Source organism: Eubalaena glacialis, chromosome 7 (genome assembly GCF_028564815.1).
Source record: "Eubalaena glacialis isolate mEubGla1 chromosome 7, mEubGla1.1.hap2.+ XY, whole genome shotgun sequence".
In the NCBI taxonomy this organism is placed as follows: domain Eukaryota; kingdom Metazoa; phylum Chordata; class Mammalia; order Artiodactyla; family Balaenidae; genus Eubalaena; species Eubalaena glacialis.
The window spans coordinates 85,748,254-85,768,381 of NC_083722.1; the positions used below are offsets into that span (position 1 = coordinate 85,748,254).

Consider the following 20,128-nt stretch of genomic DNA (forward strand, 5'->3'; position numbering starts at 1 on the left):
CACAGACACACAAGACAAGGAAATGTGGTCCCTGGTCACTGGTTCCACCTAACTGCACACTGGCTAACCACTCACTTTTTGTATATCATGATCCTGCAAACTTGAGACAATATGCAGGTCCAGTGCAGTCATTTTTGGAGCCCTGTCAAAGACTGGAAGCTCTCCCACCTGCAGGCCATCATCGGAGCCCAAAGTGGGTCTCTCGGGCCACGACAGACTATATTGCATCTGACACAGCAGGCATCTCTGGAATCCACCTTTCAAGTTTTCGGCAAACCATTTTCTCACTGTCCTTCACAAAGTTGACATTTTCGGCAGCACGATAGGAAAGATGTCACGTCGGCTGCTCTTCAAGTTCTTGTCAAAGTGGTTAGCACCAGTTCTGTCATCTTCACTCTCCTCACAGCCTCCCATCTTGAGCCATGTCACAAATAATAATACATCTAGAGTTGTGTTTTTCTGGGTTCCTTTGGTTTTTTTTTTTTTGTCAGATTAAAATGATCCTAACCCGACTGCCCACACTTTAGGACTAGTTATGCAAATTCTTCTCCCTTTCCCCAAATGTTTCTGAGCTAGAGCTTGTTAATTAATGTCTATTGTAGGATTAATCCAATATGATTAAGCACAAGCCTTTTAATGTGAAACACTTTATTTTGATGCTTGAAATTAAGTGTGAACATTTGAGCCAAAGAATTCAAGCTTCCTTGTGTTTTGTGAAAGTGAAATGACCTCTTTGGGGGCGTTAAATTGTTGCTACTCACCCAGGTGAGCACACAGAGTCCTAGCGTTTAATTATCCTGCTACCAGGGTTCTCCACATTATGTTGAAAGCCGGGCCACAAAACCTCCGCTGGGAAGGTAAGATATCTTTTCAAGAAGGTCAGGTTACTAAATTAATTCAAAGCATACAATGATTGATGTGTTCTGCTATTGCATCTATTTGGTGATCAAGTGTAGAATCCAGTGTAAAAAGAAATGTGTGAATTCAACAAAAGAGGAAAGAGCGTCTGGTCCACCTCTCTGCATACAGCCAGCTTTAAGCTCCAATCACTATCAACAAAGGGTAAAACTCCAGTTGAAGTGGGAATATACTTTCTCTCCAAATGCAAATGTCCACATATGCCGGTGCAGGCACCGTAAACATGATATATTCTCTCTCTCCAAATGGATGCATGCCTGCAGACCGCATTACAGATCCATGAAAATGTCCGTAAACAAGCACGATAACTGAATCCTACGTGCTACAAAAATGTTCCAGCCCAGAAACACGAGAGCTGAAAGGGTCAGAGTGGAACAGAATATTTTAGTAGCCGTTCCTTGTAATGGTCCCTAAATAGAACATTTAGACCAAACACACTTTCTTAACTTCTCTTTTTTTAAAAAACTGACTTCTTCTAGCAATTCTTAATCCTTAACAACTTTCAGAATGATACTTTCGAATTTGATCCTAGTGTGGAATATTTTCCTTTGTCTCTTTCAAATGGTTAATAACTACACATTCAAGACCGCACCAAAGCATCATCATCTCACAAGGAGACATCCCCACTCACTGCTCTGGATGGTATGTATAATCTCTAGGTTAATTATAAATTGTAATTAGGACTCTCACGTCCGTCCAGTCCCGTAGTCACTGCTTCATTATGAAAGCCCAGCCTTACCCTTTCTTCCTCCTCTCCCTCCAGCCCATGCCCTTTTCTAATTATGCCCTGATGCCCTGGGGCTTAGACACGCTGCTAAAACAAATATATCAAGTGTTTGTATCACAAACAGTAAGATAGGGAGGAACAACAAGCAGTTTTTACATTACAAATGCACATTGAAGCTTCTTGAGGTTGGCTTTAGTCAGTTTGAAAAAGAGGCTAGGAGAGGGCAAAAATACACAAGTCAAGTCTTTTCTGACTTGTTTACTGCTTTTCTAAATATGTAGCTATAACCCAACAATAACAGAAGGTGTCTTCATTCTCTTATGAGGATGGGAGTGATGGAGAAGTCCCTCCCTCTGAACAATCTCACAGAATGTGGATGTTACTGGCACAACGACATTAGTTAAAGTGGTTCAGGCTCTGCCCAGGTACTGAATGAAGCAAGAAGCCAACAGATGATTAGAGAAATGGTATAAGATGTATGCATCGCAGGAAAGTACATATTTCTTTCCCCAGAGAAGGACCAGTTTCCAAAATTTGTATTACATAGATTTTTCTTTTTGAGGACTAAGCGAAGAGGTGGGTTTCGTTATTTCTAGACAAACATAGACAATTAGGTTTTTAATTCCACCCTGAACACCCTATGACCTTATGTATAGATTTCTGAGTGGTCAGAGCAGTAATACGTGTGGCTTTTGGGTATCACACCTACCCTACCTAAATAGAGTGTGACATCTGAAAATATGTTTTTGCACCAATGAATCTGACAACCACAGCATGAGGACACACTGGTGGAATTTTAGAAGGAAAATGCACATTATTTGAATGGTTTGCCATGGGCCAGAGAGACTGCACCAGTGAGACAGATGATGCAGCACATTTTATAAGATTTTGTGTCTGAGCTGGAAAATATGCTATTGTCATGGGACAAATTTCCTTTAGGAAGAGAGTCACATGGGTTAAAAGTTAGAATATAAGCTCTAGAGAAAATTTTTTCTTGGGATGCAGATTTTTACTTGAAATGTGTTTGGACTTATTTCCTTCTCCTTCTTAGAAGTCCTTCCGATTAGGTGAAGCTGGTTCTTTAGGATTTAGAGAGCATCACGCAGACATCTGTAAGGCCAGCACTACCTGCTCAGAGCCAGAAGAGGAGGCCAACCAGCCACGTGCTCCTGTCCACAAGTGCAATAATGCCTGTGTCAGTGTGTAACATGAGACCAAGAATGTGAATGTCACTGTCATCCCCCACCCATGCCTGCCTGCTACCAGACTGCTGTATTCACAGGATGGTAAAAGAGAACTACCCTGCTATAGTCTTTTCTCTCTCATTTGGGGAGGGAGAGTTAAAAAGCACCAGACATAATGTCATGATGGGTGTATGTGTGTGTAACATGGAGAGAGAGAAAGGGAGGAAGGGAAGGAGGGAAGGAGGGAAGGAGAAATTGGAGAAGAAGGAAAAATATACATATGCAAAATGACTCATTTACTTCCACCTAGGCATTCCCCAAAAAGAAATAAAGGAAACCATTATGTGACATGGATTGGGAGTGAGGGACCCACATTGGAGGCAAGGACATGGTCAATAAAGCTGTGGTCCAGGGGAGAGAAGACAGAGACCTGAACTCTGGCAGTGGCATCGAAGAGGAGAAGTGGATGGACTTGAGAGATATTTAAGGGCGTTGACAGGGCACGGTAATCGAATCCTTGCGACGTGCTAAGGGAGGAAACATCAAGGATGGCTCCCAAGGTTTTGTCTTGGGCAGCTGGGTGGATGGAACCACTTACTGACTTAGGGAAGCTGATGGAGTAACAGAGGAGAAAAGTGAGTTCCATCTGAGTGTTCAGTTACTCAGATCTAAGCCACAGGGATCGCATGGTCTCTGCACACAAGTGGCACCTTGGCTCCAAATACATCTCCCAAAAGAATCCTTGGACACATTTTCAGAGATTTTTAGTACTCATGCCCTCTTACATCTGCTTACAGACTCATTAATCTACGCAGCTTACTTTGGATTGGGGCGGTTGGCATTATGGATTTGTTAATTGCTGATACAATGTACTTTCTCTGCAGGCCATATGTGAAGAACAGCACTGGCATTCAAGAAATGTTAAATAATAATGTAAATGAGAAAAATTTCCAATCCCAATAATAAAGGGATCCAAGACACATTGACGCAACTTGCAATCATCGGAGCTGTTTGATTGCCTTGTCACTGTGGGACAGTGACCAAAGTGATGTTAATCTAAATGTCATCTAGAAAGAATACTAAAAATATTATGGTGAAAATTAAGTACTGCAACCTTAGGAACTGATTTAAAAATTAGAAGATATAGCGATTTACATCTGTGGATCTGATGATCGCCAAGTGCAACCAGCTGAACATACCCACATTTTCCTTTTCTTTCCCTCTCTCTTTGAGAAAATGGGTTCAGTTTTAAAGAGCTAGTCCAAACTAATGTTCCCTCAATCAGCGGTTCTTAAATGTTGCTACATATAAGATTTTAAAACCATGATGCTTAGGCCATATCCCAGACTAACTAAATCAGAACCTCTGCAGGCGGGGCTAAGGCGTCAACATTTCTTAGGCTCTTTAAGTGATTCCAATGTGCAGCCAAGTTAGACTACCAAGGCCTTGCATAAGTAGGATCTGCAGACCAAATGCCTTAGAAATACGTGGGGAGGAACTGATTAAAAGGGCAGATGCTTGGCTCCATCTAAGACTTGCTGAATGAAATTATTTGAGGATGGGTCCTCATACTCTCCATTTTAACAAACTCCCCCTGTGACTTATATGCACACTACAGTGTGACAACCCCTGCACAAGCTGAAAATCAGTGTCATGCCTTTACACACAGAATACGTCTGTGTAAAAGAAACCAAAATCCAAGTAAAAAGGAGAAATTTCATCCCATCACCTGGAAGTTTGATGTTTTGGGTTTTGTTTGCAGGGGGCTGCCCTATGCATTGTAGGGTATTTAGAAACATAACAGGCCTCTACCCATAGATGACAACAGCACCGCCCTTGCCCAGTGTGACAATCAAAAATGTCTCCAGACATTGCCAAGTGTCCCCGGGGGAAGAGATCACCCCTAGTCAAGAACCACTATGCTAAAAGATTCCAAACATGTGACGGTTCCTTATCTTCCACTGCTTGGAATTATGAACAGCAAACACCTTCCTGATTGACCAGATATGTCTACTTTGGATTAGATATTTTGGATTCAAGTAGGCCTAGTGTTTCACAGAGATAGGGCACAGGTTTTCAAAGAAGGTGGGATAAAGTCAGTCACCAGCACCTGAGCAAGCACTAATGATGTCCAGTTGCAGTAGGGCCGGGCTCTGCCTTCACCTAGGGGGCTGCTGAGTTATTAATATGTAAAAAATTGAAAATTAGGTAAAAAGCTACTTTTTACCTAATCTAAAGTTGGTTGTGAGATGACAATAGGAATGAACTCTATTGTTCAGTTAAATTCAGTTAAAGGGCAATTTGTTTCCATGAGTCATGAGTTCCCTCTTATTGTGGGTCAAAGAACAGATAACCTCTCCACATACAAACAGTGTTCATCCCGGTGAAAGAGGTAGGAAAATGGTGGGGGTTTTTTTCCAGTACCAAAAGGCTGTTAATTGGTGTTCAAAGGAGACTCTCCTTTTAGGTGGTCTAAAACTCCAGATACACTCTGACTTTTTCCACAAGGTCAAAATTACCAGGTGGGCCAAACTGATTTTGGACATCTTTAGGACAAAAATGGAAAAGTCTTTAATTAATTCAGATGGCTGCTAGAGTATCTCAACTGGAAATGCTGAAATCATATCAAATGGCTGAATTTGCATCTCACACTATACACAAATGCTAATGCTGGGCAGGTAGTAAGGCAGACAGGTTACAAATGCAAGCTCCAAAGTCAGAATATCCATGTTTGAATTAGGTCCACACATGTATTTGCTACGAAGCAAGTGACTGAATATATCTGAGCCTCAAACTCCTCATCTGTTAGGTGAGGATAATAACAATACAGATCTCACAGTGATGCAATAAGTATAAAATGAGATAATATATGTAAATAGCACTTCACACAGTGCTTGGCATATAGCAAACACTTATTAAATGGTGGCAATTATCCTTATTTTATTTAAATGTTACTTATGAAATCTAAAAATGGACTATTTTACTTGTTATTATAACCCACAGAAGATAATTTTACAGGTTGATGGGATATTACAGATGCTCTATGTGCTCATTTTGCAGATGAGAAAACTGAGGTATAGAAATGAGATATGATAATCCCAGATTTATGCAGAACAGGCTCTAATACTCAGATCTTTCGAATCTATGTGCAGTGCTGATGTAGTACAAAGAGGAAGAGCTTTGGACCCAGAATATCTGGGTTTGCCACCTCAATTTACAGAATTCAGTTTCATCATCTGCAAAATGGGTGTCAAAGGAGCTAACCTGAAAATGCTATAGCAAATGAGATAGAATGTATGAAAGCACTCTGTAAACTGCAGAATTCCACACAACTGATATTTAATATTACAATTTCTTCTTCCTTTAAAAATGCAATGCAAACATAGACCCTTATATGTATAAGCCTCAACGTGCCACTCACAATCCTTTTCGGTAGTTTTTCACGGCACAGGGAATAGGTCAGGCTCCAACAAGTGCGGCCATTTACTCTCTGCTCTGCTTCAGTGCTGATCACGCCAAACGCAGCACCTTGGACAGCAGCCAGAGAGGCTTCCTTCAGGCACCTACAACGCTCTATGCACTTTCTTACTGGCTGCAAGCTACTTCTATCTTGCGGTCTGACCCTCACAGGGAAACACAAAACTGCACTCCACCTTCATCCTTGTATACTGCAAGTTCAGAAGATGGGTGTCCACATGGGATCGGGGCATTCTTTGACCTTCACTATTGGACCTGCATACATTGACTGACAGCCTGCTACATTCTCTAGGAAGTGAAAATTGGCATTTTCATTTGGTCTGCCTACAAGTGAACTGTATATATATTAAGACTTAGAAATATTCAAGTGAATAAATTCATGCTGAAACATACAGCATACCTCCTTGTGAACTCTGTGTAGTTTGGCAATGCCAGGGTCAGAATACCCATTTCAAGACCTCAGCAACAAAACTTTAAAATGTCAATGTTAATTTGGGGCGAGATAGGGAAGGTGAAGAAGGACATAAGGATAACACTGGAGATAACTGTACATCTATTTTAAAAGGGAATAAAAGCCACGAATTTGCCATTTTACCAATTCACAAAGAGAGCATCCCTAAAGGACACAGGAAACAAGACAGGATCAATATAAATTTTAGAACTTAAAAGTGCTTTCAAAGTGACCTCATCATATAAACAATTCTACTAAGAGTCATTAATTTAGTGATAGACATTACTTTGCGCCTTTATTATAAACCATTATTTGAAGATGGATTTCTTTCATGAGATAAACGTAGAACTGAGAGGGTTTGCTAAAAATGATGGACCTACTATAAATGTATAAACCCATTTTATGCCAATCCATTTTATTTGCTCCTTAACCATAATTTCAAAATTATAAAACACGGGTTGCTTATTATGAATGACTTGGTAAGGTACCAGGCCCCTAACTAGATGCCACTAAAAAAAGCAATCTGACTCATGATTCTGTTTACATACTGCTCAATTAGTTGTTTTGTTTTCAATGCAAACATGTTTTAAGTGTCCCTAAATACCTGACTCAAATTCAGTCCTAATACACTGTATTTTTGTCCATTGTTAGGATTTTTTTAAAAAGTGCACCTTTGAACAGAGACTTCAGGAATACACAAAGCCTGGGGTTTGCTAAGGTGGAGGTTGCGGCATAGATGGGGGGGTAGAGAAGGTCACAGACATCGCAAAACACAAGCCAATACACACATAACTTCTTACCTTTTGGGCTCTGGGTTTGCCTGGGTTTTGGGATTTTTTCTTTTTTTGGATTCCTTTTTGGTATCTTTTTTAGCCTCTGGTTCAGATGGGGAGGGAGTTTTGCTCCCTTCAGGGTCTGTATTTGGTGTCAGCCCACTAAGGTAAGCATGCATTTGTTGACTTTGGAGAAGGGGTGGTCGCATGGAGCATGCAGAGATTGTGGCCAGCCATGGGAGAATCAAGACCACACATACATGCACAAACAAAAGAAAGAAAAAGAAGGATGCATCAAAGAGCAAGAGCAAATGCATTCAAACTAAAATAATAAGCAAAAAAAAAAAAAAAAGATGCAAACTTGCATAAGGAAAATCAGAACTGAAAATAAGAAATCCAAAACTGTTTCCATGACAAGATGTATAAACCTAACTGTGAATCAAGTGGCAGTCTTACAATATGAAATCCAGACAATGTGTATCATAATTCATGATGATGTTTACCAGGGAGTTTACAAAAACACTTCATTATTTTATAACACTTCCTTATTCAGTAACATATGTAGAATACAGTGTGACAACCCAGAGAATATAATGCAACTTCTCTCTCTCTTTAAAGAATTCAGTCCAAGAGGCTGTAACAGATAGTCATCAAAGTGTATATTTATAAAAAGCTGAATTATGCAGAGATAGTCCCCAGGTATCAGAGTTTTCATGAATATCTTTTATGCAAATGAAAGGTCATGTGCTGGGCTAGCAAACCTTATAACAATGGGAGGTGATGAAAATCTTGTTGCCTGTTAAATATTCAAACCTACAATGCTATTGTTACCCAGCTCTAAATGTTGAAGTTGCATCTCATAAAATCTACCAGTGCTAGAGACAGGAAAAGCACAGAACTAACCCCACAGACACTTCAGAGTTGTACAGCTTGCAAAGATGAAGATGACTGATACAGTTCTGATTTAAAAGAAAATGGAGTCAATTCTGGATGCTCCCACATATGAATTTCCGCAGAGCAGCAATTTGTTCATCACAGGCTGGGTTTCTGAAGATACCTAGTTTTCCTTGGGTGTGCCTTCCCTGGCTATTGGTTGAGGTGTCCGGGGTAATGTAGGCTTGTCTTTATAGTCATGTGAGGCTACATACACTGGGATAGTAAACTGGCTGTGGCAGTGTGGAAACTTATTCCACATCTTCAGAGCCAAATGGTAATGTTCTTAAATTATTTGCCGCCGTGCATTATTCAGAACACGGAACTTTTCCTCCAGGAGCTGGGCAACGTGTAAAGAAAGAAAGTACTTAGTACGGAGTTAGAACTGATGTTCTGGTCTTGTCTATAAAACCTATACACTGAGGGGGTTGATTACACTGTGATCTCTGAAGTTCTTCCCAGCTCTGTGGTTAAACTCTAAGTGTCATGATTATCTGTGCCTTCCAGCTTCACCTAGCTTGTTTCAGCTCTTGCTTTTCCTCTGCAGAGCATTTGTTCATGTTGCTCCTGTTGCCCGGAACTACTCAACTCCTACTTCAGCACTCAGCCCAAGCAGCAATTCCTCGGGGAGGTTCTTCCTGCCATCCTGCCACCCCATCTGAGTTGTGTTCCTTTATTAACTGCTACCATGGAGTTTTATTCCTTTTTCTCAGAGAACCAATCTCTATATAACTCTGCCCTCATTTGGTGTCTGGTTTTTGCTCACCATGCACGCTGAAGGTATAGCAGAGTACCTGACCCTCAACAAGTAATCATTAAATATTTATGGAATGAATGATAGCAACAACAAAGGCAAATACTTATTTAGCCCTTGCCATGTCCCAGGCATTGTGCTGAACCCTTTATATCCACTTGCATCCTCTTGATAACCCCATGAGGACACGATCATCCCTGTTTTACAGATGAGAAAACAGTGGCAGAGAGGGTTTAATTACCATCCAGGGTCATGGAGAGCAAATGGAGGAGCCATGATTTGAGCCTAGATTGTTCTAATTTCAGAGACCACTCTAGAGGCCCTGTTTGCCATTTCTGTTAAGTCTCTTGAAAGGAGAAGAAATTCAGACCTGTGTGCTTTTTGTGTTTGTGTGGCTGGTGTGTGTGTATGTGTGTGTGTGTGTGTGTGTGTGGTGTGCGCATGCCCACGGGTCTGTACTCCTGAGGAAATGGGGATGGATAGAGTTAGAGATGACCCTAAAAGCAGGACCAGTCATAAACCATTGCCAGTGCCTTAAAAAAAATTTTTAAAGGAATACCTCTGGACATGTGCTTACCTGTTCCCGTGGACGTGGGATGCACAGAAGGCAAAGCTATAGTGAAGGAGTGTGGGGTCAATCATGGCGCCATTTTCTGCCCGTTCAAGCAAATCTCTGAGGTAACAGAGATGTCGGTGACACCCTCGGACTCCATTTCGGGCGCAATACTCGTCTAGTACAAACACCTGGCCAGGACTGAACCAGCCCTGTTTGGAGAATAAAGGAGAGACTTTCTTTTAAATATAGGTTGGGTTTTTCTGGGGGAGAGCTGCTAGAGTTGGGGATGACTGGAGAAGGGGGTTAAAAATAGCCACAGAGCTAACACTTCCTGATTGCTTATTAAGCGCCAGCCGCTGTGCCCAACGCTGTGTGTGCCATCTGGTTTAGTCCTCATAACAGCCCTATCAGGTAGGTGCTGCTATCCCTGTGTGATGGTCGGGAAATTTGAGCTCAGGGAGGACATGGAGTTTCCCTAGCATCCCGCAGCTAGTAAGTGATGGCATCTGGATTAATAGAGGGAGTTGATTCCAGAAAGAGAGGCTCACCCACTGCTTTAACACTGAAACGTACACCTTAAAAGAGTGTTGGAGTGCGGGTAGGGCAAAGTCTTGGTTACTGATAAGAGGAAATAATAACATTAACGCCTTAAATTGGTACAGTGCTTTACCCATGACAAAGAACTTTCAGTTGAGCCCCATAACAACCTTGAGAAGCAGACAGAGCAGGTTTATCTTCATTTCATAGATGAGGAAATGGAAATAAGAGCTCACAAATAACACAAAACAGGCAGGACTCAAACCCAGCTCTGTCTTTTTTCTTTTTAATATTACAGAATATATCTATTAACATGGAAATATGGTCACAATGCAATAAATTATTGTAAAATAGTATGTAGAGTATGATACTATCGGATTCTTATTTCACTTTTTTTTTTAACATCTTTATTGGAGTATAATTGCTTTACGATGTTGTGTTAGTTTCTGCTGTATAACAAAGTGAATCAGCTATACGTATACATATATCTCCATATCCCCTCCCTCTTGCAAACCCAGCTCTGTCTTACTCCAAGTCTTCTGGGTGTTTTTTGTGATTTTTTTTAATACTCTGGAGCATTAATAAATACTAGGATTGGTCTACATACATGCCAGGACTTCATAAATCCTTTCACTTTGGAAGAAAAAAGTTTTTTAGATTTTAAAATGAAGATAATAACAGAACTTTCCAAAGAGAACAACATGACTAAGTTTTCAAGTTGTGAATCATATAGGATTCAATTAAACTGAGAGGAGCTTCCTGTGCCCTGGCTGAGCGTTTTGCTTTATTTTTTCCCTGGCAGTTATTTGTTTTCTTATCATGTATTTGCTTGCTGCAGGACCACACAAAACTCTGCTCTAAAAGAGAACCCGGATGGAATCTCCGATTCAGAGCAGATTGGGAGGCATGATGGGGTAGAAACTGCTGCCTCTATCATGCACTTAAGAGCTGATCAGACAGGCCAAGTGACTTGCCACTCAAAGCCACCCTTAGGACAAGCCTGAAATCCAATCACTTCCTTCAGTTTGGGTACCTTTCTGAAGCAAGAAAGAAACCAACTGAGGTGGTACATTGTTAAGCCAAGAATTTAGGATTGTCTTAAGTATAAATTTAATTTTACTTTGAGGGTCTTCTCTGAGTCATCTTTTGAATATGGCTCCGTCTTGGGAGAGAGAAGGCAAAAGGAGAAAGTGACCAGGTGGCAGGTAAAGGCCAAGGAATTGCAGCGAGGGAGGCCCCTGCAACACTCTGCTCTTGTATTAGGGATCCGGGGAAACTTCGATAGACAACATGCAGCTCAGCAATGCATCCAACGAAAGACGGCATCTTTCCTATTTCAAATGATAAGTTACTGCAGAGGGCGGGAGAGTAGTCGAGGCAGTGGGCTGCCCCTATAGGCAACTTCTTTGCCACTCCATCTGCTACCCCAAATGCTAAATCTTAGAAACAACACTGCTGTGAAAGATTAAAATATATTTTCTACGACTCAGATGACACCAAGTCTTTTGTAGATGCCAAAATAGCTGCTTTGAAAAGAGTTGAAGAAATATCAATTAGGAACTCAGTCGAAGACACAGAAAAATTTATGTATTCCTGCTGGTCGGTCTCCAAAACTAACTGAAAAAAAAAGATTGTAATAATGAGAAAATGGAATATATAGAGGCAGGAGATAAGGTCTTTTTAATGGCTGTTATTTTCTGAAATTTGGGGATGATGATTAATAGATACAGGTACACAAACGGGGAAGGAAACTGTTTTATGACATTCATAATTAATTTTGGATTTTTAGGTCTATAAATGATTCACAGGGAGCAAGCTTCAAAATTTCATTTCTGGTTTAATTTTTTTTAGAGGGCACTCACTCCTTAGTGATGAATTTCTTAGTGCAAAAGAAAATCGTTTTAAGAAATTATGATTTGAAAAGAGTCTTGAAAATCAGACGCCTCAAAAAAATTCCTCAAGAGACTAGGAATTGTACATAAAAAGAAATTATTTAAGTTCAGAGGCATATTCTTACAAGTTTCACGAATGCAATTTATAATTACATGAATAATTACATAATCGTAGGAGATAAATTTGAGAAAAACTGCCTTGCAATGCAAGGTAAGCTTTTTTTTTTTTTTTTTTAAGTCAAAATGATGTATTCCTTTCCAATTTGGCAAAGTTCAGACTTCTGATGAACTGATTCTAAACCTGAGATAATCAATGAATCTTTTGTGAGACGAAGATTAATAAATTATTCCACATAATCCCGCTTCTGTTTTTTTGACTATTTTATCTACCATTTTTAATATTTTGGCTTCTGGCACAGAACAAGAAAAGGAATTTAAAACAAAAAAATTAGTCAGAACAGATTTAGGGTATAGCCATACCATTTAGACAAAAAACCCAGATTTTCATTATATTTATGTTAATATCAATAATATGTTAACCTTAGTTAATTATATAATATTTAATAATATACAGATATATTAACCTTAGTATGTGGAGTCAGGGATGAGGCTTTTCCTCTGTGTAAAGCCATTTCATCCTTTCCCCTCACCTTTCCCATCTATAATGTGGGATTAATAGCCTTTATCTTTAAGAAATGAAGTAACAATTTCTGGTTTGCAGAAGGAAATAAATTGGGTCTCTTTTAGGCTTTTGAATTTGATGGTATAAAGCCTGAAATCTATCTTCATAAATCTAATAAACACGTAATAGCGGTCCCTTAAATTGAAATGATTTAAATCTAGGCTTAAAATAGGATTTCAAGAAATGTTCATGCTCTTGCTGGAGAGCGGGACTTCTAAACGTCTAAAGCACCACACGAAAATTCCCCCAAAGGGTGAAAAATGCTTCGAATACTAGGTAGAAAGAAAAAAGCCACACAAACAAACAAACCCAAACCCATTTACCTTATGAAAAGGGACGTGAACTTGATTTACAAATCATTTTGATCTTTAAAAAAATAAATAAAAAGGACCCATTCATTTCTGAGACAGGAGCACAGGGTCTTACTATGTGGGGTGGGGTGCGAGGGGGATCTTAATGTCTAAGAAACCGAGGCAATTTTTACAAGTTCTCCATAAGCAGGTGCCAAACTCAATTACCCTCTTGAGAATATTTCTCATGTAGCAGCTGAAAAGGGGGAAGCTCAGATAGGGAGGCTGGGGAATTGGATCCGTCTCTACTGATAACTTCCTCCCGCTCTGTCTTCTTTCTTTGGTAACTAAAACTATCTCAACACAGGAAATCAAGAACACATTTATAATTGTTAAAGGGGCTCCACAACGGAGAAAAGAGCTTCTGACATAAAGGTAGAAAAATATTTTATTTTTTGAAATGTTATCACGTTTCAATTGCTGTAGACCAAAGAATATACTTGCCAGGCAAGAATAGGAATCATTAAGTCTGTGATCCAAAGTAAGACGTTGCACCATCTCAAAGAGGGAAGCGTGGTCAAAGTTACAGGGGTTGGAAGAGATAAATTCATCCATGCCATGTTTTTGAGCTCTATCTGCGTCTGTTCATTTATACATGTAGAGAGAGACACAATTTAGAGAAACACATCACATTTTCTTTGACATTTCAAATACACAGGAATTCACTAGGCATTACGAACGCTAGCTGTTTCCCCGTTGCCTCCCACCAACATCCCCAAGATATTCTTTTTATACCTCCCATTGTCAACTTGCATCACTTACTGGTGAGTTTATTGCATTTCGGCAAAAATATATTGGCATCAACATGTTTATCAAATGATCACAACTCCAGTGCATTTATGTTGTTCTTGAAAAACTAAGCACACGACCGTAACTTCGCCTGCGTTTCACCAAACACTGAAAGCAGATCGGATCTTTGCTTATAAAAGCCTATTTAGTTTTTAGGTTTTTAATAGATTCTGCCATTCCAGTGGTTATATCTAGAGCAATTTCTCTACAATTATTGGGATTATCTGGAAAAAAGGGTTATGCTGATTTTCAGCAAAGTGACAATATTTGTATCCTCCCCTTCCAAATCCCCGTGGCCGATTTGGTTGCACAAAAGGTTTGGGTCTCCATCCTCCAAAATTAAAACAAAATAATAACAAAAGATTTTCATTGAAACCTGGAGAATAAGTTCAACGGGAATTTAGTTTGTGATAGCCAAGGACATTGCCTTATAGTGTGCTTACTCAAGTTAGCGAAGCTTATGAAAGACAAACAAATTTACTCAGCAAGAGCTAAGATCTGCCATTTATTGTGAATTAATAGTCTCAATGTATTCACACTTTTCCTTACAGGGTGAAGGCTGTAGGCAAAACCTCCTAAGGGCTAACTAATTAATCTCAATATGTGTAGCTAAAATAGTCTATATTCAATCGGCAAAAAACTCAGAGAATCCGACTCGAGTGAGACCAAGCGAATCCCAAAGAGGAAGGAATGAAGGTCCTAGACATTAAGGGAATCGGCTCACTCTGTCTCATATTTACTCACTGTCCTGAAATGCTGTGAAGAAAAAGAATCTTAAATCAAGCAAGAGTTTATTCATCCCCTTGCGTGCAACATTCTACTGGAATACGGGCACCTGCCAGGGAGCAGTGATGCTGTCAGGACACGGGAAAACGGATTTCTGACTTGAGAGGGTACTTGAATAATATTTTCAAAAGTGGCCTTCATCCCAGGCAGTTTTTATTTTCCTCCCTGCTTAGGGGATGGCTGAAAATGGGGGTTATAGTTGCAGTGTGATATTAAGATGATGATTTTTCCTCACATTATTAATTTTGTGTATCCTTCCAACCTAAATGCATGGTATGTCAGATGTATGCCCTCTTCTTGTTGGGTTTTAAATCTTCAGTCATCTTTCATAGAAGCAGCAAGTGGTCAGTGTTTGAACAGGATGTGTTGTTTATGCCCAAGACACACAGAAGCAACGGTTACCAGAAGGCAAGTTGAAGAATGTCTGTTTTAATAGCCAAATCGCTCTATTAATAGGATAAAACACACAATTCTGGAAGGGATATCACATGGGCAGGAATTATATTAGAGAATCTGAAAGAATCCTCTTTGCTGGGTTAATTGCCTCAGATTTGTCTTCAGGAAAGTGCTTTCAATTTGAGTTTAGGTGCTTTATCTAGGAGGATTCTTTTGTTTGGTAATTTGGTCTCCAAGCTATATTTCTCCTTTGACTCAGGATGGCTAGAAAAAGAGGTGACCAGGAAGTTGGTACTGGGGAAAAAGCTAGCTGCTTCTAGGATGTGTGTGTGTGTGTGTGTGTAAGGGTGTGTGTGTGTCTCTGGCTCAAAGCAAGTGTCTTAAACCTGCTCCAACTTTAGTTGTCCCCCTGCAGGATGGCACTCCTGTAATCCAGGTGACACTGCTTCAACCCTTAGGACAATTCTGCCCTCTCACCCCCATCCTGTCAGTCCCCGGAGAAACAGTGGGGTACACCCATTGCTCGTCCTGTTTCATCCTCATAAAAAGCCTCACTCACTCCGTGCCTCCCAATTCTAGCAGATAGATGAGGCAATTTGGCTAGCATCAGCTTCTTGCTCTCAGGTTTCCCAGAAGAGGCTGCAGGCTGACAAATCGGTCGGGCCCTTTACTTGGCCAGTTTGCCTCTGCTATTTTAGTGCTCTTCAATTATGATGGTGCAAACAGTCATTTAGCCAGAGAGAAGGGGGCTCTTTCATAGCTGTTAAAAATATGCCCCACGTTTGAAGTCTCTTCCTCTATTTGTTGAACCTCTTGAAAACTCTGTGATGAACTATTTTGCATGGCTGCCCACTCAGGAAATGGATCTGGAAAGAGAGCTCGCCTCTTCCGTGGAGACCTGGATACAGACCTACCCCCTCCCACCTCCCCCATCCATCATCACAAGACAGCTTCACCACGCTAATTCTTGGCTTAGACTTCATCTAAAGAACAATTTCATTTTTACTTACATTTTAAAGCAGGTTTTAAAATATGCTTAAAATCCGCCTGTTTTCCTTTTCCGAAAGTAACCCTATCAACATAAAAATTCCTTTTTCCCTTCTTCCTTCTTTCCTCTCTGTCAGTTCACATGGGGGTGACCGAGCCTGGGACTGATTTAGGAGGTCTGGGTGCTCCTGTGAGCTCCGCTTTTAAATAGGTGTGGGATACTGGCTGAAGTGTTGATCTGTCTGAGCCTCAGTTTCCTCGTGTGTAACATGAGCCAAACTTTTAGTTCCCTTTCTGCTGTCGCTGTCATTTAATCATCCTTAAGGTCCCTTTACACCTTCCATGCGCGTGGGATGGAGCTTAATGCAGTGGGAATTTCCAGCAAGTAAAACGAGCAGCCCTTGGATTTTGCTTACACAAAATCATCATTTACTCAGAATTAGGCTCATTATCTTAATGGTTCCAACAACTCAAGAGTGCTTAACAGGGTGGCTGGCTCCCATGAAATTTCTGAGAGTTTCATTGAGCTTATTACATTCAGACAAAAAAAAAAAAAAAAGAGGAGCAGTAGGCCAGGAATGCTTTTCTAAGGTGTCCATGGAAGGGGTGTGATTTTGATGCCCCATCCAAGCAGGGATTTTGAAATTTTTGTTCTCTGCTGTGTTCCCAGCACCTAGAACAGTACCTGGTACACAGCAGGCACTCGAAACATATGCGTTAAAATAATGAATTTATCTCATTGAAATAAATAAATGTGCTCTCTCAACAAATATTTTCTATTTCTTGATTTTAGGAAATGTTGATACACTAAATTCAACAGGAATAGTTTATTTGAGCTAGGATAGCAGGTGATTAAGTGGGTGGGCTTAGAGGGTCACGAAGACTGAACCTGAGGCCAACTCTGCCGTTACAGGGTATGCAATGTGAGGAAGTTGATTAGTGTTTCTGAGTCTCATTTTCCTCATTTGTAAGTTGAGAATGGTGTTTGAGTCTACCCTCAGAGAGGATTGTTGACAGGATCGGATAAGCACAACCTGTAAAGCACCTACGTGCCTGGCATATACTAAGTGCTCAACAACCTTAGCCATGAGTGAACGGGAAGGCTTCTTAGTGCTCCCAAAGCCAGTTTGTTTAATATTCTTAGGGAGCCAAGGCTGTCACTATGTTGATCGCTATTAACCTATATTGTTAGTTATAGGTTGCTTCTTAAACCATATTGTTTCTCGGAAGCTGGGGGTCCTTCCCAAGCTCTCTGCTTTATGCTTCTCCTCTGCCCCTGTATAACCAGTTCCTATTCTGTCTCTGTTTTTGCTGGGTGATGTTCCAATTTCTCTGTGGTCAGAACACACACTTAAATCCCCTGGTAGATAATATGTTCCTTGAGGGTAAGTTTCTGATCTGTTACTTCCCCTGGCAGCTCCCAGAGGAGCCAGGTCCTTAGAAGGTGTTTATTAACTGACTTACTCTGACATTTGCATCCCAGGAAACTTCCCATCGACTTTATTAAGGAGTCACACACATGGGGATTCAGATGGCATCTTGCAAATCCCAAAGTGGGAACATGTGTTCTTAGGGGGAAAAAAATCTTATAAAAGGAAACAGAATTCTAGGTGCAGGTGTCTTTGGATACCATTCAGATTGTCTGCCTGTGTCTCCATACATGTCTAGGACCATATGCATTACATATGTTATCTATTTTAAAATAAAACACTGCAGTGGTCCAGCTGTTCCAAATTCTGTTTCAAAGAACTTGTGGGTGCTTCTCAAGCAACACCATCTAGTCATCCTTGCACGGTCCCAGTCTGTTCTTCTACAGTGCTGAACATTAAAAACTAAATGCTCCTTGCAATCGCATTTTGCCCTGTGCAAACAATTGGAATTGGTTGATGAGAGAAAAAGAAAACTCCAATGTTGACATTAGCAAGGGGAAAACAGCCCAGAGCAAAAGGATGAGAAAGTCAATTCCTGGATTCAGGACACCCTGGGATCAATTCCCTTGCCAATGTTTGGCATGTGTCAAGGGAATGCAAATGAATTTAAATACTAGGCTGAGCAAAATAGAATTAGGAGGGTAAAGTAGAAGCTTAAAACTCTAATGATGTTTGGATTATCTCTTGCTTTGGGAGACACATACCAATGTTCTTTTTCATTAATATATGTATTTTTTAATTATTATTTAAGAAATCAAGGATCGACTGCATTTTAAAAATTTACTTCAATCTTTACCTTTTTCAGACCTGGCTGAATAGTTGCTCAGTCCTGCTTGGTTTGCAAGGGCTTCAAATGTATTGAAAATGGGCTATGTAATTTCATAGGCTCTGAAGCTAGGACATAATTCAACACATCTTCCAAACAATGCTTCTTGTTTCACTTCTGGGCTGTAATTGCGTAAAGATTTTAGAGTTCTTTACAGCATGGGCATAGGAGACTGACTTCAGACTAAACTTAGATGAATAAAGCTGATATTGGTACCTAAACTACATTTATAAACTTAAAAGAACTATCAATGGGTATCCATGACACAGAAGCAGGCTGATGGACATGCAGACTTAGGGAAGGCAAGTATGCTTTCAAGAGGAAACTAATTAAAATTTTTACCCCAAGTTTGCTCGGAAACAATTTTGGTTTGGCATTTAAGGAATGTTGGGAAAATAATGGTTCCTAAAGTGATACGATTATGTGGATTTTATACTCTCATTTAATCTACGTAAATTTCAAGTGATGTTCCTATTTGACCATCCTATCGTTTATTTTGTCTGTGATGTTTGGGTTCATTTCATGTTTGATATTCTTTTTCTTTTTCTCCTTCACAATGGGAAAGAATATATCATATTTTTTCATGATCTCTTGTCTTAATAGAAAGCATATTTGTGTGATCTTTTTTCTGACAGAAAGAATTTTAGATAAGTTTGCAATAAGGTCTACCAAATGGAATTTTCTTGTGGGGGGGATAATATAGCTTTCCAATTTTCATTTTGTTGAGATTTTTTCTATTATCCCAACAGCTCGGGGAATGAATACAAAAGGTCAAATCTTTTTATTTCGTAGTATTACCTGTTAGAACTTTTTATAGGCTAGGGAAAAAATTCTGCTGTTGAAAATAACGATGATTGTGTTGTTAACAAATTGTCTGAGGGAGGCTCCTTCCTCTAATGAATCCCTTTTATAATAAACTAGGGGTAGCTGCTTTACCACTGAAATTTAGAGCACAGTTATGGCTGTTGTTATTCCTGATGGATGCTAGAGGCAAGAGAATAGCTCATGGAACTATAAAGTCATTGTGAACTCGAACTGCAAATTAAAAGGTGACTTTGTATCTTTCCTATATGGAAAATGTGTGCTTGTCATATCTGCTTGACAGTACAAGAGTGAATGTATGGTTTGGACAATAACGAACAATGACAGTAGTCAACCTCATCAGAAGACATGAAATAAAGAAATGACAATGATTGATGGCAGCTGACTGTTTACGGATTTTTCTAGAAGAGTTTTTCTCGGCATGATCAAGTAACCAGGGGATGTTGTGCCCTGCCTGAGCTCTGCACAGCAAGCAAAAGACTGGTCCTCCCCTGCCTGCTGCCCTTGAGAAACAACTTAATTCCTTCATGGTCCCTTTGACTCAATCAAGCTCACTTGCATGGCCAAGAGAGGATGGCTTCTTCCGAAGCTATCAAGGTCCACATTGCATTTTGCAGAAATCTCTGGCAATACACCCAAGGGAATAAACATGTGATATTTATTTCAATGTTCATTTTTATAATTCTTCATAAGACAAATGCTTTGAGTAAAAATCATAACAGAATTTTTTGTCAATGATCTCAAAACAAATAAATGATCTGTAATTTTCCCTGCTGTAGTTACTACATTTTCAATTAATTTACACAGTACTTGATAATATTTTTTATGTCCCTGCAACATGAGCAAACACAAATTTTC

General features: G+C 39.9%; 1 protein-coding gene across 16 annotated transcripts in view; it reads right to left on the bottom strand.

The window, feature by feature from the left end:
- CADPS (calcium dependent secretion activator) overlaps nt 1-20,128 on the bottom strand; it is a 481,100-nt gene that overhangs the window by 132,481 nt on the left and 328,491 nt on the right. For 15 of the 16 annotated variants that reach the window (XM_061195494.1, XM_061195496.1, XM_061195498.1 and 12 more), the window contains 2 exons: nt 13,679-13,815; nt 9,795-9,982 (listed from right to left, as the gene is read on the bottom strand). In XM_061195494.1, coding sequence (XP_061051477.1) covers nt 9,795-9,982; nt 13,679-13,815 — 325 coding nt within the window. The remainder of the gene's footprint in view (nt 1-9,794; nt 9,983-13,678; nt 13,816-20,128) is intronic. The other variant, XM_061195488.1, reaches the window with a different exon arrangement.